General features: G+C 45.1%; 1 protein-coding gene across 1 annotated transcript in view; it reads left to right on the top strand.

Moving 5' to 3' along the window:
• The first annotated feature begins 4785 nt into the window (after positions 1 to 4785).
• STOM (stomatin) overlaps positions 4786 to 22890 on the top strand; it is a 34352-nt gene continuing 16247 nt past the window's right edge. The window contains exons 1-3 of the mRNA XM_049773075.1: positions 4786 to 4846; positions 21849 to 21952; positions 22737 to 22809. Coding sequence (XP_049629032.1) covers positions 4786 to 4846; positions 21849 to 21952; positions 22737 to 22809 — 238 coding nt within the window. The remainder of the gene's footprint in view (positions 4847 to 21848; positions 21953 to 22736; positions 22810 to 22890) is intronic.

Consider the following 22890-nt stretch of genomic DNA (forward strand, 5'->3'; position numbering starts at 1 on the left):
TGCATTTTTTCTCTCCACTTTCCCTATTAACCTACCAAATAATTGCAGTAAAATTAAGTTTACTTCTCATAAATGTGGTCAGTTGTTTTGCTTAAATATAATAAAACCAATCACAATAACACAGATTCCTTTAACCGACCACTTCAGTTTGAGCTGATCTGGCCTCTCGGAGCTCAGGAGCTCCAGCCCTTTTCTCACTCAGGAACAGTCTCCACTGGCCAGTCTGTCCAGAAAGGAGTCTGAAGTCCTTTTTAGCCGTAATAGTCAGATTCGAGCAAGGCACTTTCCGGAGGAAGACTGTCTTATATTCCGATCTACAGCCCTTAGGTCAGTTTGGTTTAGTTTGCTTAACCCATGGAGTCCTTGTGAAGAGGGAGCGGGTGACATGCCTGTCCTGGCTCAGTTTTATACTGTTCCTTTGTGTCACGTCTGTGTACAGTGACTTATCTTTGCTGTGCAGCATGTTTGCTTCCTCACTGGGGATTACGCTTCAGTTTAATGGTGCTTCTAATTTATTCTTTGCATTCTTCACAGTCCACTCTTGACAGTCCTCCTAGGTTCTGGAGGAAAGGGAGCACATCCTCCCTCCCTTCCTTCCTTCCTTCCTTCCTTCCTTCCTTCCTTCCTTCCTTCCTTCCTTCCTTCCTTCCTTCCTTCCTTCCTTCCTTCCTTCCTTCCTTCCTTCCTCCCTTCCTCCTTCCCTTCCTTCCTCCCTCCTTCCTTCCTTCCTTCCTTCCTTCCTTCCTTCCTTCCTTCCTTCCTTCCTTCCTTCCTTCCTTCCTTCCTTCCCCCCCCTCCCTCTCTTTCTTTTTTTTTTTTTTTGGTTTTTGGGCCACACCCGGCAGTGCTCAGGGGTTGCGCCTGGCTGTCTGCTCAGAAATAGCTCCTGGCAGGCACGGGGGACCATATGGGACACCGGGATTTGAACCAACCACCTTTGGTCCTGGATTGGCTGCTTGCAAGGCAAACGCCGCTGTGCTATCTCTCCGGGCCCACTTTTTAGTTTCTTAATTTTTACTTTATTTATTTATTTATTTATTTATTTATTTATTTATTTATTTATTTATGGTTTTTGAGCCACGCCCAGTGGCACTCAGGGGTTATTTCTGGCTCTGTGCTCAGAAATTGCTCCTGGCAGACTTGGGGGACCATATGGGTGCTAGGGATAGAACCTGGTCTGTCTTGGGTTGGCTGCATGCAAGGCAAATGCCCTACCACTGTGCTATCTCTCTGGCCCTTATTTTGCCTTTTTTAAAAGAAATAGGAAAAGAGAACAGGTAAGCTCATCTTTAAGAAGGGTGGATTACATACTGGTGGCACCAAAGTGATTAATAAATATCCCAAGGCCATATTTTTGATGGGGCTGCAAATAAAGATGTCTAAGTTTTTTCTTCTCTTCTGTTTAAGGAAAAGATAAGGGGGATATGCCTAAGGTTTACCATAGTACCTAGCCAGACTGTCAATCTGTTTTCTAATATTGAATTCAGCCCTTAATTTCGTGGGTCAGGTTCAAGAACAGCCTGAATTCCCAATTTAGAGGATAAAAAATAATTAGGACTTTCCTGTTGTTCTCATTAGAGCATTTCTTGGGTGGACACAGGAAAAAGACTAATTAAATTTCCTTCTCACTTATTCAATTACGGATACGTGGGGCCTGCCTGTGTTTATACCTATCTCCTTCATTATGACTATCAGTCAGTCTTAATGATGTTCTAGACAAATATGCTAGGCAAAGAGAAAAATGAAACACAAATAGGAAATATATGTACTGATTTTAATTATATGTAAATGTTTTTCAAATAGCATCTAGATTCTAGAAGGAAAACTCATCGAAAGTATAGTACCTGTTAGCAGCACGTTATAATAATTTTCTCTCTAAATTGTCATTTCATGTCTCCATTTTTAAAGTAGAGGTTTTCAAAACAAAACAAAAACCAACTCACCGTTTTCTAATCATTACTGGAAGAAATTTAGAATTAGAAGAGGCTACAAATTTACAAATTCTAAAGTTCATGTAATGAATCATTTCTATGGAATATGCAGACTATGAAAAGTCAGACTATCACAGTTTCCTGGATAAGTGAAATTCAACCTCTGAAAAGTCAAACCCTTGAACACTCACGTCTCCAAGTCATTTAAAAAATTAAGTCAAAGTGTGTTCTCAGTTTGGGGCCTGGAACAAACTCCCCAACTGATGCAATCTGAAACCAGAGCCAACAAGTGTTTACGAAAGCCTTTGTCCCGAAGGGAAGTGTCACCTTTGTGATTCCCCACTAGTGATAGCTGTGGGGATTGCCTGGAGCCTGGAGGGAAGGAATGACTGGAGGACAAACATGAGAGTCTAGTGAAATATGGGCTTTTCCTACCACAGCGAAAATGAAATGCTTTCTCTGCTAATATGCAACTTGTAATCACTCCACCGAAGGATCCCCCTAGCTTCTTGTCCCCGTGCTCCTCCTCTCTCCTAGGGAACACAGAATAAACAGGAAGTCTGAGTCTCTGGGGCTTTGCTCATTAAACAATGGAAAAAATGAAGTTGGCCTTTCTCAAGAATGACTTAGAAAGAAAAGATCATTCAATTACTAGACTCCCCTTCTCCAGAATGCCAAGAAACCACGTGATTGTGCGAGCTGTGTGTGTCACCCCCAAAATAGAAACAGGTCTTTGGATATTTATGACTGGAAGTCAGCCTCAGTCTCTGTGCCAAGCTTTTTTTACTACACATCAGAGCTGGAACTCCAGAGCGAATCCCCTCGTCGACCTAACCTTGACATTCATCCATCCCTTAAGCCAGCCCCCCAACCCTTCTCAAAAGTTTCCCATGTGGGACAATTGTGTGTGCTCCAGTTTCTGTTCAGGAAACCTTAGGAAGCTCTAGAATAAAATACTAAAGCCACATCACATTACCTCAACCCACCACAAAAGGTGAGTACAAGACATTATGTGCAAATAGTGTACAAATATTGAGCATATTAAGAAGAAGAAAGAGTGCCCCTCCCCAGGGAGACATTTATGGTGTTGAAACACCTCTGATTCTTGATTGGAGGCAGTGGCAGTTACAGGAATCTATGCATTTAAGAAAGTGGCACCGAGCCATATACACATGTCCCCGCTCCTGTTCTGACTTTAGTACTGTATGTAAGATGTCACTATGGCAGCAAGCTGGTTAGAGTGGGTGGAGGAGACCCATGACCTCTCTACTGTCCTTGCAACGTCCTGTGACTGTGTCATCGGAGTTCAAAATGTGCTTTATTTTTGGAGGGAGGGGGCACAAATGGCAGATCCTCAAGGATTATTCCTGGCGGGGCGCAGACCATATGTAACACTGGGGTTCAAACCTGGGTAACTGAGTCCAAGGCAAGCACCCTAACCACTGTACCATCTCTGTCTCCAAATGCTCCTTTTTATCGGCTTTCTTACAATATTTTTAAACTCCAATCATTTTGTTTTATTTTTTAAAATTAAATTTCTTTATTTTAGATTTATAGAGTGGTTCATTTTACAGTTATTTCTGGCATTCCACCACTGATCCCATGGATAGATAGATCAGAAGAGAACCTGGTTGAATGAAATCAGTAGCCGAGAGGGAGAGGCGCAGATTCAGAATGAATCTCTCAAAGTCATTCATGGGGAAACGTCCTAGAGGAATAGCAAAGGTCCAAAATATGTGTGACAGGAAGCAGCACACACCTTTTTGGGCACGGTATCAAAAGCAGTATGGAAAGCGTGTCACACATCAAAAGCCATGTGTATCGGAACCACTCAAGAAATAAAAGTAAGCATAGCATGGTCTGCACATGTGTGACCCTCTCACACCACCCAGTCGAAAACCTGAGGGTGGGGACAGCCCCACAGATGCCATGAACTCCTGGACTGACCTCCATGCCTCCCCCACCTCCTGCATCCTTGGGGGCCAGGCAGCACCCCAATACATCCCCCTGGGTGCACCCCCTCCACGGTCTCCGAGTTCTGGGCTTGCTCCTTGCTCCTTGGCCCACTGACCGTTCAGGGGAAACCTAGGCCTGACCCCTGGCCCCAGGGATGCCCCCCAAGAAGGAAGGGTCACCTGGCAGAGGCCGCCAGGTGTTCAGACTGGAACCCAGAAGACTCCCTTGGCCCACTCCCGCCTCCTTGGGCTTCTCTGCTCGGGTGGGCAACACATTGTGCCCCAGGGGCGCCCCTGGGCTCAGACCCACCGTCCTGGGGAGACCCCCCCCCCCAGTCCCAGCTCCACCTCGAGGCCTTTCTGCAGGGTAGGGCAGGGCGCCTGCCCCTTGTTGTCCCTCTCAGTCAGGCTCAGCCTCTTCCCCAGGCCTATCAACCCGGGGGAGCCCAGTGTCCCCTTTCCCTGCGGGGTCCACGGGGCATCCGACCCCCTAGAACCCGCTTAAGAGCCAAAGGCCGGACACACCCCGAGGGAGGGAGGCCAAGCTGGGAGCAGCCTAGAGAGGCTTGGCAGGAGGGCGGGGCCGAGGGGCGTGGCCAGACACGCTGGGGGCGTGCCCGACAGGAAGGCAGACCGGGGAGGGGCGTGGCTAGAAAAGCCAGGGGCGTGGCTACGGCTGTTGGGGCGTGTTCATCGCCGCGGGGCTTGGGGCTGCCGTGGGCGTGTCCAGGACTCGTGGGCGTGTCGGGGCGTGTCCGATGGGCGTATCCTCCGTGAGCCCGGCCGCCGATTGGCCCGCGCTCCCGAAGGGAGCGGGACCCGCCTCCCGCCACCGTTGCCACCCCGGGCCTCGAGTCCCCGGGCGCATTCCCGCGGCTGCCGCTGCTCCCGCTGACAGCATGGCCGAGAAGCGGCAGAACTCGGACGTCGAGGCGCGGCGGCTGCCCGAGTCCTTCAAGGGTGAGCCGGGCGGGCGGGCGGCGGCGGGTGGGGGGCCCGATCCCGCACGCGGAGCCCCCGGAGCCCTTGGAGGAGACGGGCGTTGGGCCGGGCTGCCGGGCCCCGGGCAGAGCCCTTATCGGGCGCAACAGGCTGTTGGCACGCGGGTGTGAGGTTCGGGGGTACGTTTGTTGGGTCCCAGCTCCTTGCACACACTGATGCACTTGGGGCTGGGAAGGAGAGGGGGACCCTCTGCTCAGCATCTCTCCCAATGACATTTTAAAAAGCAATGATCGAATGTATTTATTATTATAAATTTATTAACTTTATTTTGGGGGGTTTCATTCTAGTCTCAGCTGCTTGCACAAACACAATTGCAAGTACCTGGGGTTGGGAAGGAGAGGGGGACCCTCTGCTCAGCATCTCTCCAAATGACACTTGAATTTATTTATTTATTTATTTATTTATTTATTTATTTATGTATTTATTTATGTATTTATTTTGGGGCTTGGGGCCACCCCCTGCGGTGCTCAGGGGTTCCTCCTGGCTCTGCGATCAGAAATCGCTCCTGGCAGGCTCAGGGGGACCCTATGGGATGCCTGGGATTGAACCCGGTCTGTCTGTTCTGGGTCATCTGCATGCAAGGCAAAGGCCCTACCCCCTGTGCTATCTCTCTGACCCCCCCAATGACCATTTCAGACCCCTCTGCCATCTTCCCTGCAGCCACCACTTTCCCCCTGCCCTTTGGAGTTTTGCACCAAGGTCCTAGTTTTTCTCACTCACTCCCACCCACCCCCAGGTCTTGAAGGCACAAATTCTCTCACTTGTGAAGAACGTAGAACTTTTATTCCTTAGGGGTGGGGTGCCAGGAAGCCCCATAAGAAGAGGTTGTAGCCCTATCAGGAGAGCTGGTTGCCTCTCTGGTGGGGGATCTGAAGGAAGGAACTCTTCCTAAGGATGGCATTTTCGACATGATGGCGAAGTCAATTTACAGGGTCTGCATAGTTGGCTTTTCTGGCACCTCATAAAAAACGGTACACAGAACCAGTACTTGTAAGGTGGAGGTGCCGAGAGCTTACTCCTGGCTCTGTGCTCAGGGATCGTCCAGGTTGGGCATGGGGGCCGTATGAGGTGCTGGATGTTGGACTGGGTCCACCCCATGCAAGGCAAGTGCCCTCCCTGCTGTACCGTTGCTCCAGCTCCTCTGTTGACTCTTGTCTTCAGTTTTTCTTCTAAGAGCATCAAAAAGAATCGCCCAAGTCTCTGTGCTTCTGCTTCCTTTTCTTTGCCAAGCATCTTGGGGCTCTCATTTCCTAAATTGTTATAATAATAAGCTCCTAGATTATTAGTGTTATGGAAGAAGTTGATGAGAATAGAACCCTGACATGCTGTTTTGTCTGTGTGTTTGCTGTTGTTATTATTATTATTATTATTATTATTGATTTGGGATGCCATACCTAGGGATACTTTGGGGACCTATCAGTCACCCTGCCATGTTTGCTTTGTTTTTGTTTTATTTGATGCCAGGATTGAACTCAGGACCTCAAGCAAACAGCTGAACTATTTTCCCCAGCAGCAACATCTTATTTTATTGAATCCTCACAACTGATATTCTTCCTCACATTTTGTTTAGGGAAACGGATACTCAAAAGAAGTCAAATGATAAGCCTGAGCGATAGCACAGCAGGTCAGGTGCTTGCCTTGCCCGTGGCTGACCTGGGTCCAATCCCAGAACCCCATAGGTCCCTGGAGCCCACCAGGACTGACTTCTGAGTGCAAAGCCTGGAATAATCCCTCTGCACCTCTGGGTGTGGCCCAAAGAAAAACAAAACTAAAGGCTTAGTGATACCATTTATACATTCTACATGAAGGACATCATTTTTGGACTCTTGTTTTCAGAGGACTTGAATACTTTTGGACTCTTGTTTTCAGAGGACTTGAATACTTGGAGGCTCATGTCTAAAACTTGAGCCTATGAAAATTTAATCCATCCACTGAGAGTTGCCTTTTCCTGGAGAGAGAGTGTTGAGATGGGGTTGAAGCTAGAGTGCACCAACTCTAGGTAGGGTATTTACCTTGCATGTGATCACCCCGAATTCAATCTCTGGTACCATATATAGTCCCCTGAGCACTGCCAGGAGTGATTTCTGAATGCAGAACCAGGAGTAAATGAGCATCGCCAGGTGTGGCACCAAAACAAAAGCAAACAAAAACAATAACAACACCAAAAAAAAGCAAAATGGTCAGATCCTTTCTGCTTTCCCTTGACTTCCAGTCAGAGACTGAAAAATTTAGAACACTCAGTGACCCTGCAGCATTTGTAGGGGTTCTGGTAAGGATGGACATGATCTTTATATTTGGTATTCATTTCATGGCTTGTCATGATCACAAACACATTTTCACTTCTGCTTCCTTGTTTTTGACTCTCTGCGTGTGGCTTTTTCTAAAAGCTCTTACAGCTCTTGTAAGAGTCTAATGAGGCCCAGGGAGATGGCTCAGTGGACTGGAGAGCACGTTTTACACACAGGAACCCCGGGTTTCATCCCCCCATCCTCCACGGTCCCTCAAACATTGCTAGGAGTAGCCCCAATGCCTATGTATGTGGTCCCCCTGCCAAAATGTTGTGTATGTAAATGTTTTAGGGGATTACTATGTTACTTACCCTAAACTGATTGGGGATTGTGCCCTGCCCTAGGGTGTGACCTGGCATTCTGCCCCCACCCTAGGGTAGTACCTGATTCTGCTTCCACCATTGGTTGGTATCTGATCCCACCATTGGGTGGTACCTGACTCTGGGGGATAAAAACCTTCTGTGGAAGGCGAGAGGCTTTTTGCTGGAACTGAGGCTGAGTCTTTGGACTTCAGTCTTGTCCACCGAATAAAGCTAATATTTCCACGAGCCTGACTGTCTGCGAGCTGTTTACCCGCCGTTTCACCTCAGAACCGTCGGCTAGACAGGGTGGCAGACGTGTGCTCCGAGCTGGAAGAGAAAGGCCTCATCCTCCATCCCTCCATCAGTCAACCTCTTCAGGGGCTGAATTGCAACACCAAAAAAGAAAAATAAAAGAATTATTTATTAAAAATGATACACCTACTCCTGTGAACATTATGCACACAGACAATTTTCCTGGGTCGATATCTTGTTTTTCTGAGTACGAAGCATGACACAGATAAAAAAAAAATGACTGGGATCCATGAGATAGAATGTGTGTCAACCTAAATGTGCCACAGCATTTGTCCTTGCAGCCCTGAGATGGCGTTTTTCTCCCATTTTGCAGGGAGGAAACTGAGACTGAGGCTGGGAAGGGAAAATTCTTGCACAGCTGGGTATGATCCAGAGCTTGGGTCTGGATCTCTTCTGACTCTTTTTTGCACAAGTCACCCTGTGTAGGGGCGCATCAGAACGGAGTGCCTCATCAAATGCCCAGGAGGAGAAACAGTCAACAAAGAAATCCCAGAAGCACCTCGCTTTGGTTGGGATCTCTGGGCTATGCTGCTGAGGGAAACAGGTGGCATAGAAGAGTCCAAACTGGTCCCCTTTCTATTTTGGCTGCTAATCCATCTTGATAGAAGCAGGAGCAGACTTAGGCCAAGTCGGTTGTGGGTTTTCTTTTCTTTTCTTTTTTAGCTGCGTGTTGACTTTGTAATGAAATAATACGGGTGAATTGCAAAGAGAGTATTATTATAATTAAGAGCCATGTCAACAGAACGAGTCCCTCTAGGGATTCTAGCAACCTAGCAGAAGCCAGGGACTGAGTTGTGTTGATTTGAGTTCTTCCTGCCTAACAGATGGGTAAATGGAAGGCTCTGGGCTTCTTTTCATAATTTGTCTGAGATAAAGCCACTCGTGGTTAGTAAGAATTCAAACCCACAACCAAATCCTTCAAAGATGCCATTTTGTGTAATTAAAATTTTTTTCCTCATGATTGAATAGCTTCTTGGTACCAGCTGATGATATATATTTTTTCATAGTAAAAGATAAATTCAATAAATACCTAGTCAATTTTGAAGGGAAAAAAAACTAATATTTCAGGGTCCAGAGCAATAAACAGATAAGGTTTTTGCCCTGTTCAAGACAGACACGGATTTTTATCCCCAGCACCACATAGGGTCCTCTCAGCCCTGCAGGAGTGATCCCTGCAGGGAAAAGCCAGAAGTAATACCTGAGTACTGCCAGGAGTAACCCCCAAACAAACAAAACTGAACCACAAAAAAGCATTTCATGTTGATTGAGTGATCATTCGGATTCATGCTCTGTTTATTCTCTCTCTCTCTCTCTCTCTCTCTCTCTCTCTCTCTCTCTCTCTCTCTCTCTGTGTGTGTGTGTGTGTGTGTGTGTATGTGTGTGTGAGCATGCATGTTGGATTACACCTGTCAGTGCTCAGGAGAACTTCCAGTTCTGTGCTCAGGAATCACTCCTGGCGGTGCTCAGGGATCCATGCAATGCTGGGGATTGAACCTGAGAAAACCCCATGCCAGGCAAGCGCCATGATACCCCCTTACCTCTCTCTCAGTCCCCAAAAATTCACTTCCTAAGAAGAGACGGGAAGCATTTTTCTGAAAAGGACCCAAACACATCTCTCCTGTTCTGTCTGGTGTATGCCTATAACCGTGTTAATGAAACAGGTCACAAATATCGATGGGTCCTTTCATCATCTCCAGTCTCTCCTTTTGCCATGAGGAAAGCTTTTGCAAATAGAGACTGAGGGGTTGGAGAGATAGCACAGTGGTAGGGCGTTTGCCTTGCATGCAGAAGGATGGTGGTTCAAATCCCTGCATCTCATATGGTCCCCCGAGCCTGCTAGGAGCGATTTCTGAGCATAGAGCAAGGAGTAACCCCTGAGCACAACCGGGTGTGGCCCCCAAAACAAAAATAGAAAATAGACACTGAGCTCTTCCTCATTGTGAGAAACTCTGCAGCATGCTGATGTCGGTTTTTAAACAGTTTGTCTTTTGGCTCTAATGTTGCTTATGTGCGTTTGGAGCCCCCACCCCACCCCACCCCACCCCACCCCTGGCAGAGGCTCAGAGGCTGCTGCTAGCTCAGGGCTTAAAAATGGTGCCTGGTGGTACTTTGGGACCTTGCAGTGCTGAGGATCAAACCCAGGACTGTGCACTCAGCCTGTTAAACTGTTTTTGTTTGGGGGGCCACACCTAGTGGTGCTCAGGGCTTACTCCTGCTTCTGCACTCAGGGATCACTTCAGGTGGGCTCGGTGCCATATATGGTGCCAGGGATCGAACCTGCATCAGCCACATGCAAGTCAAGTGCCCTACCTACTGTTATTGCTCTGGCCCATGGTCTTTTAATATTAAAAAATAAATAAAAAGAAACTGAAAAAGGAGATAAAGACAACTTCTTTTCCCCCAGAGCTGTAAATCACATTGTTAGCAGCTGAGTTTATGTTGGAGGAATTTTCCTGCCTTCAGTGTATTAAGTTCAGTGTAGCCCAGAGGAATTGATTTTAGGGTATAAGCTTCATGGTCTTTATTATGTGTCCTTTGTATAGATAGACACACCTATTTGTCTGGGTCTATAGTAATAAGGAAGGAATTGTGATTGCCAGGAAAATCTCTCTTACTTAAGAAATCTCTACCGCAGTGTGGAAAGAGAAGTTAGAGGTCGGTCAAAAGAAAGAAGGAAATGTGCTGAATTCCCATTCTCTTATTTTCCATCTTAGAGAATTGAAACATTCTTCCAACTTTTCCTTTTGAGTCTTTCTGCTCTGGGTCCAGTAAAGAAACCAGAACCCTAGCCATTGGCCTGACATTTCACTGGTTTAACCTTGATGAGACAGTCTTTAAAGTGTGTGTCCTGGAGGGGTCATGAACCTGGTCCCCACGTTGCTGTCCTGTTGTAAATGCTGTCTGCAGGGTGTAGTGACATGGGAACAGAATTTGGAGTTCACAGATCCACTCTGAAGTCGCTAGTACCAGCAGTTTTCCAGACACTTGGGCAAGTCTTTCAACTCCCAGGGACCATTTCTCATTTGTATACTGTAATCCTACAACATACTATAGTGTTCTGTGTCCACCAAGATTTTGAAAATCAAGAGAGAAATGTTTTATTTATTTTTTGGGGGGTGGCAAGAATACCCAGTAATGCTCAGAGGTCACTTCTGGCTCTATGCTCAGGAATTACTCCTTGGGGCTCAGGGGACCAGAAGACATGCTGGGGACTGAATCTGGCTTGGCTGCATGCAAGCTAAGTGCCTTCCCTGCTGAACCATCGCTTCAGCCCCTCAAAGGAGAAAATAGATGTGAATACACTTTTGATAATGTAAAATGAAAAAGTTTTGATGATATGAAATAGAGGGGGGAGAATAAAAATAGGGTAGCATGAATGTGTAGCTATCTGGACATAAGGTCATGGAAAACGGTCCAGACGTAAAGGCTAATGAAAGATGGCCCAGGAACATCTAGAGTTCTGCCTTCCCTTCCCCAAATGAGGCCGGTTTCTCCTCCAGAGAGAGTGTCCCCTAGCAAGTTGTTAGTCTTGGCATTTATTTTTTCTATGATGTGCTAGTCCCAGAAGGCAAAAAGTTTAGTCCTATAAACTCTATCAATAATGGTCCAGAGTTTCAGTGATCATGATGGCTGCTCTTTATTGAATATTTCTGGCGCCAGGCACTTAGTATATTTTCTTGGTTAATCTTCTTAATCTTTGGAAGAACTATATGAAATAAGTACTGTTCTCCTCCCTTGATTTACTAGCAAGAAAATTCACCAACTTAGTCCTATCCTAAATTTCTCCCTGGCTGGGAAGTTTCTTTTCTGTTCCCTTCTAGTTCCTTTCTATTCATCCCCACCCCCAAAAAATTCCTCATTGGTGAAATTATCTTGAGACACTGCAACCTCAAACTCTTAGCCACTACTTAGTTATTTTGGTCACAAAATAATTCTTAATTAAATAATGAGGAATTTACGACCTACTTTCCTTATACTTCTGTTTTCTATTTTTTAATCATGATTTCTATGATTGAAACACTTAAAATCTTTTGGGGAAAGGACCATACCTGGCAGTGCTCAGAGCTTACTTCTGGTGGTGCTCAGGGGACCATATGGGATGCTGGGAATCAAACCCAGTTGGCTGAGAGCAAGGCACATCCTTAACATCTTAACAGTTACCCAGGCCCATCAATATAAAACCTTAATTGAAATGTTCTCAAAATGTCCAAATGAAAGATCGGGGAGGTGGGAGTGCTGGTGGCAGAAGCAAACCCAAAGGTTTGGCTTTCATTGAGTAGGAAGATTTTGTTCTGTTTTAATCTAATTCAGGCCATATCTATGCTTGAATTTTTTAATACCATTGCAAAATTGTTTTTATCCTTTCATTTTTTGGGTCATAATTGTTATCTTCCTAGACATGGCTCATGTTTAGTTTACCGTTCTCCCTTCTTGAATTCTCTCACCTCCTGTACAACAAAAAGTCTGATTTTTAGAGAGAAAAAGGAGAGAAAGCATTGGAGGAATGCAAAATGATAAGGTTTGCTTCTGGAATCTTGGCATGTCTGCTGATATGCCTTTTCTGTTTTCTTGTGTAATAAGAACCTTTTCCCTAAAGAAACTCAGGATCACTGAACTCATTCCCCAGCTGTTTATTTAACAGATGTTTGCTGAGTGCTGTTACGCACTCATCTCTTCACATCAGCTCATTTGCTTTCCACACTCGCCCTCTGAGAAGATAACTCAATAAGACCTATTTTCAGACGCATAAACTCAGAGAGCTAAGAACCTTTACTAAGAGTAGACAGCTAATAAATAAAATCTGTAACCATGATGTCCTACTCTTAGCAAAACCAGATCTCAGGAAGAAGACAGGCATTGGATAGGCTAATGATAGGTATGAAAGATGTTGTGTTTAAGTTGGAAATAATCAATGAACTACTCATCTGTTTTGGGTGGTGGCTGGGAGCGTGGACTTTGAAGATAACCCAGTGATGCCCTTGGATCAGTACTCAGGAGCCATATGTGGTTTTGGGGATCAAGCCAGGCTTGACTGTGTATACAAGGCAAATGCCTTAATCCTTAATCCCATCTTTTTGACCCCTCTCACATGTTTTTAACTCCTATTTTATAACTAGACACATGTAGACAAAGAAAAGCTACATCAAATCCTCAAGATGCTTGGGAAATAAAATTTATTTATTTTAACCAAGTGAAATAATTTTCATTATTTCAACTTTTATGGAAAACCTTGAAAGGATTCATCTATTTCCTTGCCTTAACTATCTTTGAGCCAAAAATATTTTAAGTTTTGTGATTCAGGTCACAGAATCTTATATTTAGAGCGATTAATGGTTTAATAGAAAAGTTATACAGTGTTAACTTGCTACAGGTCTGTATCTAGTCCAGAGAATAATTTCTTCCCTAGAGGTTTAAGGGTGAGGGCATTCGAAGAACTAAAACTGTGCCTAATTAAAATAGTAATTTGAATGATGGGGAATAGGATGTGCTTGTTTGCTTTGAAATTGTGTGTGTGTGTGTGTGTGTGTGAGAGAGAGAGAGAGAGAGAGAGAGAGAGAGAGAGAGAGAGAGAGAAAGAGAGAGAGAGAGAGAGAAAAGGAAGGGGTCCTTTGGCCTGAACTCTCTCTCTTGCCTGTTTAATTTTTCTCTATGTAGACTACTACCTTATTTTTTGTGCTCTCTCTCTCTCTTTCTTTCTTTTTTTTCGGTCTCTTTCTTCCCTTCTCTTTCACTCTCCAGAAGTTCCATCTGAGAGACTCAGTAACGGTGCATTTTGAGAGATTGAAGAAGCATTTATCTTCACCTTGTTTTAACTACCCACATACCTCTTTTTACCTTAGACTATTATTTCTACTAGGTCTTGTTTCAAAATAAGCCAAAGGAAAGTCAAACTGGAAACTAGGGAAGGTAGCCTGATTTGGAGAGCTGGATAAAATATCAGGTGTATTCTTTCTTATTTTGGGGCCGCATCTGGTGATGCTTAGGGGTTACTCCTGCACTCAGGAGTCACTGCTGAGGGTTCTTGGGGAACCATATGGAATGCCAGGTCAACCACATAATCAATAATCAAGGTCAGCCACATAAAAGGCAAATGCCCTGCCCATGTACTATTGCTCTGGCGCTCAAATGTCTTCTTTAATTTAGGAAATTCTGCCTTCAAACAGACCAGTAGCATAGGACAAGTCTCATGCCCCAGAATTTGACTGACTTTAGGCAGGACTCACAGCCAGGAGTCATTTTCATTTTTATAAATGATTTGGATTATTTTTTCCTTCTGCAAAATTTTATTTTTTGTTTAAATATCAACATATATCTAGAGAATCCAAATGTACTAGCAAAATGTTTCAATACAAATGCAAAAACATATTTTTAGGTTTAATTCTTTTTGTTTGTTTGTTTGTTTTTGGGTCACACCTGGCAGTGCTCAGGAGTTACTCATGGCTCTATGCTCAGAAATCACTCCTGGCAGGCTTGGGGGACCATATGGGATGCCGGGATTCGAACCGCTGACATTCTGCATGCAAGGCAAACTCCTTGCCTCCATGCTATCTCTCCGGCCCCTAGTTTCAATTCGTTGAAAGTATTATAAAATTACTCTTGCTTCATTATTTTATATTCCACATTTCAATATTGAACCCAAATTATTATTATTATTATTTGGTTGTTGGGTCACACCTGGCAGCGCTTAGGGGTTATTCCTGGCTCTATGCTCAGAAATCGCCCCTGGCAGACACAGGGGACCCTATGGGATGCCGAATTCAAACCACCGTCCTTCTGCATGAAAGACAAATGCCTTACCTCTATGCTATCTCTTTGGCCCTGAACCCAAATTATTTTTACTGCTCACTTAACTAATTTACAAAGGAGAAATGCGCTTTGAGGATTGAATAAATTTATGTTCAAAAACATCAGTTTCATATGTGAACTTCTTCCTAGTCATTAAGTTCATAAATGCTTTTAAAATATTTTATTGAATACTAAAATGACATGAAATTTATATTTTAGAATTACCTTCTGTTGGGACAGTCTGCTCAAATCACATATGTGTTGATGGGTTTGACTTCCGCTCTGTGCTCAGAAATGACCCCTGATAGTGTTTAGGGAACTGCATATGGTGCCAGAGATTTGAACCAGGGTCAGCTGCTTGCAAGGCAGTATCTTTTTTTGGGGGGGGTCACACCCAGCAGCGCTCCGGGGTTCCTCCTGGCTCTAGGCTCAGAAATCGCTCCTGGCAGGCTCGCTTGGGGGGATCATATGGGATGCTGGGATTTGAACCACCATCCTTCTGCATGCGAGGCAAACGCACTTCCTCCATGCTATCTCTCAGGCCCCACAAGGCAGCATCTTAACCCTTGTAGTATCTCTCTGGTCTCTTTCTAATACTTTTATCTCTCTTGGTGGGCCAGGACAGGCACACTCAGTGATGCTTAGGGGCTAATCCTGGCTCTGTACTCCTAGTGGGGTCTGCGGTCCAACTGGGATGCTGGAATTCAAACCCAGCTTGGCCACACGCATGGCAAGCACCCTATCCACTATGCCATCTCTCTGGCCCCCTGACTGACTACCTAATACTTTAGGAGAAATTGAAAAATTACAAAGACCTTTTATTTTGATATCTACTGTCATGTCATAGAACCAGATATGCTTTCAAGATTAAACTATGGCCTTCATATCCTTCCCCATCTAGACACTTCTAGACAGCTTACAACACTGTATTTCAACTGCATTACAAAAAATGGGAAGGAAAAGATGATTCTTTTGCTACTTAAATATTTTAGTAATTCTTTGGCTCATTTCCTGCGTGTCTTTTTGCATATAACTCAGTCAAGTGTTCAGAGATTGTGTAAGACACGTTTCTTCAGAGGACATATAGTAACTTCTGAACTTTAGACTAAAGTCTCGGGGGTAAATGGAATTTATGAGTCTGCATGATTTTCAGTAGTTCCCAAGGTCAATAAATCATAAAGTGGTTAGCTGCTATGCAATTATTAACAATTTATGGTGTTTTAAAGTTATGCCTGTGTGATTTTGGGGGGAGAGGTTTGGACCATACCCACCAGAGCTTACAACTTTATTTTTATTTTTATTTATTTGTTTTTTATGGTTTGGGGGCCACACCCAGTGGCCTTCAGGGGTTACTTTTGGCTCTGCACTCAGCAATCACTCCTGGCAGGTTCGGGGGACCATGTGGATTGCCGGGAATGGAACTGGGGTCTGTCCCGAATCCGACTCTTACAAGGCAAATGCCCTATGGCTGTGCTATTGCTCCGGTCCCAGGGCTTACAACTTTTTAATTTTTTGGTTTTGAGCAAAATCTGACGGTGTTCAGTGTTTATACTGAGCTCTCTGCTCAGCAGTTGCTCCTGGTAAAACTCAGATATTGTGGTTTCTGGGATATGTGGTACCAGCTACTGAACTTAGGTTAACTTTAGACAGGTCAGATGCCTTCTCCACGGTACTGTCTCTCTGGCTCTTGGCTTGCAACTTTTTTCTTTTTCCCATTTGTTTAATGGTTTGAATTGATTTTGTTTTTTGTTGGTCTCTTCCCCAAATGACTTTTGTTATTGTTATCGGTGCTGGGGATTGCACCCATGCCTCATGCATGCCGGAGTCTTTTGTTTCATAACGTTGGAACTCCAGGAAGAATGTTCACACATGACTTACACATTTTTGTAAACATCGGGTATAATGTGACTAAGAAGTCCGATGTCCTTGACATGAAACACAGTAAGTGGTCATGATCAGTAATAGTATGCCTACAGGATGAGTAAAATTTACATATTGCATAAATCTTCATATTTTCATTTCTACATATATACATAAGGATGTATGACCTGGGTTTGATCCCCCGAAACCTGCCTGGAGTTAATTTCTGAGTGCAGAGCCAGGAGTAACCCCTGAGCACCACCTGGTGTGACCCAACAAATAAAAAAAACACAAAACAAGACAATAAGTGTTATCAAAGATGCCAAAAGAGAATGCAGCAATTGGGGCATATGCTTAACCCGGGTTTGAGTCTCAGCACTACAGAGTCCCTGGGCATGTCTAGGTACAGCCCTGGAGTGGTCCCCTGCACCTCTGGGTTGTTCCAGACAATCTCCCTTTTGGCATCCTTGATAGCACTTTTTGTTTTGTTTTGTTTGTTTGTTTGTTTGTTTTTGTTAGGTCATACCAGGTGATGCTCAGGGGTTACTCCTGGCTCTGCACTCAAAAAATACTCCTGGCAGGTTTGGGGGTCAAACCCAGGTCATACATTCTTAGTATGTCAAGATTTAGAGGAAGGGAAAGATGCAAGGAGCAGTAATGCTTCGTAGGAAATTCTCTATATCCCTTCTGCAAGATCCTTGCCTGGGCACTGGGAACAAAAACAGACTGAAGAAAAAATGCTCCCTGCCCTTAGCCCTGGTGCCATGAACCCTGCCTGACACAGAGGGCTGGGGGCAATGTTTTATAAGGCCCCAACTGCTCTCAGAGAAGTCTTTGTGGCCAGCCTCGTCCTTATTTGGAATCCATTTCACTTTGGATACGCCGATCCGAGCTTGGCCAGAAGAGGAGCTTTGGCTATAAATAAATGCTGTTGGAATCAAAGGGCTTCCGCTGTAGGAATATCAGGGTTCAGCTCTCAGAATTCCCAGTAGGCTGTCCCGCTTTGGAAACAGACTTGAGAACCAAGTCCGCCATGGGGGCCCTGGAGAGAGAATGCCAGGAGAGAAGGCCCTCGCTGTCCTTGCTGTCATGCCTGAGACTTCAGTTCCTGTCTAAGCACCTCCAGGAGCAAGCTCTGAGCACAGAGCCAGGAATAAAGCCCCTTAGCTCCTCTGCTTGTGACCCCCCAAGTCAGTCAATAAAACAAGGTTGCAGGCAGTCCTGTTTAAAGCAAAAACGAAGGATGAAAATGGTTTTTTTTTGGAGATGAACATCAGAGAATAGAGCCTTACATCCTGAGCTGTGGTGGAAGAAACAGGACCCCAGTCCGACTCCGACATCCTCTGGGGCGAGAACTCGGGAACGCTGGGTGATTTAGTGACTCATCTTTGTGGAATGAATTCATAGGTGCAAGGAAATTAGTTCGGTGGCAGGATACATGCCACACATGTAAATGCCTTGAATTTAATCCCTCTCGTATTACATGTTTATTGATATACATGCATATACACACACTATAGCAACGCATAATGGAGAGCCTGGGAGGCAGCTCAAAAGGCTGGAGCACATGAATTGCATGCAAGAGGCCCAGGTTTGAGCCTTGCACCTTGTGGTCCCCAGAGCACCATTGGCACTTAGCCCTGAGCACTACTGGGTGTGGCCCTCACCCACCCACCCCTCAACCTTCACAGAATATTGTCAAGAAGGATAGAGATAGACATCTAAGCAGCATTTCTCAGTGGGCCCCAAGATATTTTCAGGGGGTCACAGGTGAAAATTGCATCCATGGAAGGCCTTGGCACACAAATAGGGGCCACCATAAGCAATAAGAGAAGTTCACAGGAAGGAAACAGGAAGTTTCACAAGGAAACAAGAAGGTCACAGGAAGGTGGAATGGTGAAGCAGAAGCCTCATGCCCCCTCCCTGGGGATTGGAGGGTCAGGGTTAAGAAGCAAACGCCGGTGCAGGAAATAATTTACACACGATTAAGGGGATAAGACAGATTCAGGAGCTTCCACGGGCAAGCCTTCCAACTCTCAGAAGCAGATAGCTCAGTTGTGGAAAAATCCAAACCCAAAGTGTTTTTTTCCCGAGACCTGGGGTCTTTATTCAGAAGTCCCCAAAGCCACACACTGGGATGGAGAACAGGTAGCCTTTGGATTGAAAAAACAATCCAAAGGATGCTTCAGCCAAAGGTGCCTCCGACCAATGAATAACAAACAAGCGTATCCTGAAGAGAATGGAACCCGGTGAACTGAACAGAAGGGGAACAAGATAGGAAGAGATGGAGAAATACTGCTCTGAAGTAATTTAAGCACAGTGCCTGGGTAAAAAAATAAATAAAAAACAAAACATCTGAAGCCTAATTTAAACTGTGGGTTCAGCAAATATGAGGGTCCTGGAAAATTTGGCAACAGGAAAGGGTGTTTGAATGTGCAAGGACCAACATTTAATTCAAAATTACACAAGAAGAGCTGTAGAGGTAGTGCCTTGCACCTGGCCTATCTAGAACATTCCATCCCTAGCACCGCTTATGTTTGTTCCCTGAGCACAGAGCCAGATGTGAGTCAGCCCTGAGCAGCACCAGCTATAACAGGAAAAAAAATAAAAGGAAAGAAAAATAATAAATGCTTAGGGACACAGAGATAGTACAAGGATTGGAGGGGTTAAGGTGTTTGTTTTGCGTGCAGTCAACCCCAATTTGATCCTGGCACTGCGTATGCCCCCCCCCCCAAAAAAAAAAACTGCTACAAATAATCTCTGAACACTGTTGGGTGTGGCTCAGCTCCTCTTCCACCAAAAGAAAATCCTCAGAGAAACTAAATCAGACCCAGTGATGAATCTGAAGTGTTAGCTGGCAGCGCCCTGTGTTCTAGTCTCAGGCCAGAGGGGTCTTGAGGAGGAAACGTTTAAGAATCCTGATCTCAGGAGAGCTGCTATGCTTATTAATCCTTGCAACGTCGGCTAGAGCTCCTTCGTGAGCTGCAATGCGGCCAGCCCTGCTTCGACTCTGCATGGCGAGTGTGTCCAGAAATTGTAGACACGCTTCTTGCGAACTTGCATCTTTGCCTCGCCCTGTACTGTGCCTCAGAAAATCCAGTCATGTTCTCTGACCAAAGAAGTCCAGTCTGGTTCTGGGCATTCGTCCTCATGCGGAGATCCATGGCCTGAGGCCTGTGCCTCTCCTTTCCTCACCTTCCTAGCCTTTTCTCTGTTCCTCTGTAGCCTCCTGTCTGTTCTGTCCACGTAGGCCCTCTTTGCTTTGTGACTGCTCCCTGGGCTCCAAGTCTGCTTCCACTCTCTCAACTTTATTTCTTGATTGATTGGTTGGTTTTTGGTCCACACCCACCAATGCTCAGGGGTTATTCCTGGCTCTACGCTCAGAAACCACTCCTGGCAGGCTGGGGGACCATATAGGATGCCGGGATTCGAACCACCGACCTTCGGCATGCAAGGCAGACGCCCTACCTCCATGCTAGCTCTCCTGCCTATGTTATTGTCATTTTGTGGTTATTGTTGTTGGGTTGCACTTGGTGATGCTCAAGATCACTCCTGGCAGGCCTCCGAGGATCATATGGGTTGCTAAGGATTTAACCCTGGATTGGCCGAATGGAAGACAAGCACTCTACTCACTGAAGTATCTCCGTCTCCTGACCTTCTATTTTACTTTTTTAATTAAGGGAGAAATTATATTATAAATACATATAACTATATATAGCAGCAAAGGCTGAAAAGGGGGAAAATTGGTGAAAAATTCATTTTACAAATAAACACTATTTATTTATGAAGATTGTGCATTCACTGGGGAAAAAGTCGGGGGGAAACTCTCTAGATGGAGTTATTTTTCTCCCCCCTTTTAAAGAATTTTCTGAAATTTTTTGCCACGGGCCCTGCATTCCTCTTGAAGCAAACACAAACAAAAATAAAGATTTCATCTTTCAGAAAGGGAAATGGAAATCTGAGACAAAACGCATTCAGAGGTTAATCTCATTGCTACTGATCCTAAAAAGCCTGGAACAATCTGCTGAATGGCCTGGACATGACTACCAAGTTAGGTTGCATAAAGCCTGTGAAATGATTTATGGCTCTATTCTTCAAAAAGAGGTGCTTAGGGTGCGCGGGGGCACCAAGATAGCACAGCAGGGTAAGGCTAATGCATTGCATGTGGCTGAGTTGGGTTCTATCCAGTACCCTATGTGGTACCCCAAAGTGACCCCTGTGCCGCCCAAACTTTAGCCTCCCAAGTCTCTTGACTCGAATGATAGTCCAAGGGTTAAAGTGTTTGCTTTGCATGTAAGCATCTTGGGTTCAATCCCCAGCACTAGGTACTGTTCCCTTGGGTCCCCAGAAGAGATCCCTGAAAATAGAGCTATGAGTAAGCCTTGGTGAGTGTCTCACATCTAGGTGAGGCCCCGCATGGCCCCTTAAAAAGAAGCTCTCAAAACACAAAGGAGTTTCACGTTTTATTGTCAGCTCAAATTCCCTTTTCTGTCTTCGTCCTTAAGTAAAATGGGGATTTGCAGGGGGTGGAGGGTGGGGTTACTCCTCGCTCTGCACTCAGTAATAATTCTCTTTTATTTTAAACTTTACTTATTGATTGATTGATTGTTTTTTGGGCCACAATTGGTGGCGCTCAGGGACTACTCCTGGCTCAGCATTTAGAAATCACTCCTGGCAGGCTTGGGGATCATATGGGATGCCAGGGATGGAACCCAGGTCCGTCCTGGGTCTTCTGTGTACAAGGCACATTGCCCTACCACTGTGCTATCATTCCAGCCCCCAGGTATTATTCTTCATGGTGCTCAAGGGACCATATGGAACGCTAGGGATTGAACCCGGTTGTCTGCATGTAAGGCAGGCATCTACCTTCTGTACTATTGCTCCAGTCCTGAAAAATTGGGATTTTTTTTCTTAATTATTAAGTATTGTAAGCCAGCCCTTGTTGGCTTTCCTACAAATCCTGCCCTTTTGCCTTGCAACCTCCATCCCAGTTGTGCAAACTTACCTTCGTTCTGCTTTGTCTTCCGTGCATGCATTCGGCACATACTGTTGTTTTTATCATCTGTCTGGCTTGCCAGAAAAACTTCAGTCTTTGTGATATCTGGGGTGGGGTGTGGGGAGGGGGCTGATCGCTTGGACCACTTCAGTGTCAAACACCAGGCATTATCCATAGAATTTGCTTCCTAAACATTCACTGACTAAAGTCACAAGAAACGTAAACAAATCATACAGGCGTGATTGTGTTACGTAGACGAGGAACGGGCACCTCTGCATCTGACTTGGCCTGAGGATCAGTGGGGAGATTCAGGCCTTGCACCCAGGGCCATGCCAAGGGGGGTGTTCAGAGGGGAGGAAATGGAGTATGGGATGGTGACACTAATAACGAGAACCCTCTGGCTTTTGTTTTCACAGACAGCCCTTCCAAGGGCCTTGGGCCTTGTGGATGGATCTTGGTGGCTGCTTCATTCTTGTTCACTGTGATAACATTCCCAGTCTCTATATGGATGTGCATCAAGGTAGGGAGACTCCCATTCTCCTGCAAAAGGTGGTGGTGGTGTGTTGGGGGAGGGGGGTAACTTCCTAGCCATCTGAAATTTGGTATGTGAATGTGGGTGAGAGACAGAGAAACAGAGAGACGGACTTACTGGCCTGTTTATGGTTCAACTCCTGTTGTAATGAAGTCTTTAATTTTCTTCTCAGCCATGTCAAGTTAGTCATAGGTAATAAAGTAGGATCAGCCCCCATTGTCTGGGGTTGGGAATATAGGTTGACCTTGTTTATATGGTTTGGGGGCCACAGCTGGCTATGCTCAGGTGTTATTCCTGGTTCTATACTCAGGAATTACTCCTGATGTTGGGGATTAAATCCAGGTCTGCATGCAAGGCAAGCTGTGTTCTCTCACCAGCCCCCTGGATTGGTCCTCGTGAGAACAGATCTCCAGGATCAGGAGGCTAAGACTGAAAAGTAGAAGTCGTTGATTGATGTAATAAATTGATGGAAATAATTGATGATGTTAACAGCTTAAAAGTGGACTTATGGATTTTTTCTTGTGTACTAAGCTATACTTTCCAATGTTTATATAACAAAGATCTATTAATTTTAATGATCAGTAAATATATCTGTAAAATAAACAGACCTGGCATGGGTAACAAAACAGTGGACATGTGTATAGATGCTATCTGGATTGTCGCGTGAAAAGCAAAACACAAGTCTCTTACCTGTTTCAAGCAGAAAAACATGGAGATTTTAAAATCAGAGTCCACATCTGTCCTCGTGTTATAATTCATGTCTTTCCTCTAGATCATAAAAGAATATGAACGAGCCATCATCTTCAGATTGGGGCGTATTCTACAAGGAGGCGCCAAAGGACCTGGTCAGTACTAAATCTGGACGGTGTGTCTGGAGACTGAATTTCTTCCTTAGATTCCATGAATTCCTCCTCTGTTGACTGTTA

Source organism: Suncus etruscus, chromosome 5 (genome assembly GCF_024139225.1).
Source record: "Suncus etruscus isolate mSunEtr1 chromosome 5, mSunEtr1.pri.cur, whole genome shotgun sequence".
NCBI lineage: Eukaryota > Metazoa > Chordata > Mammalia > Eulipotyphla > Soricidae > Suncus > Suncus etruscus.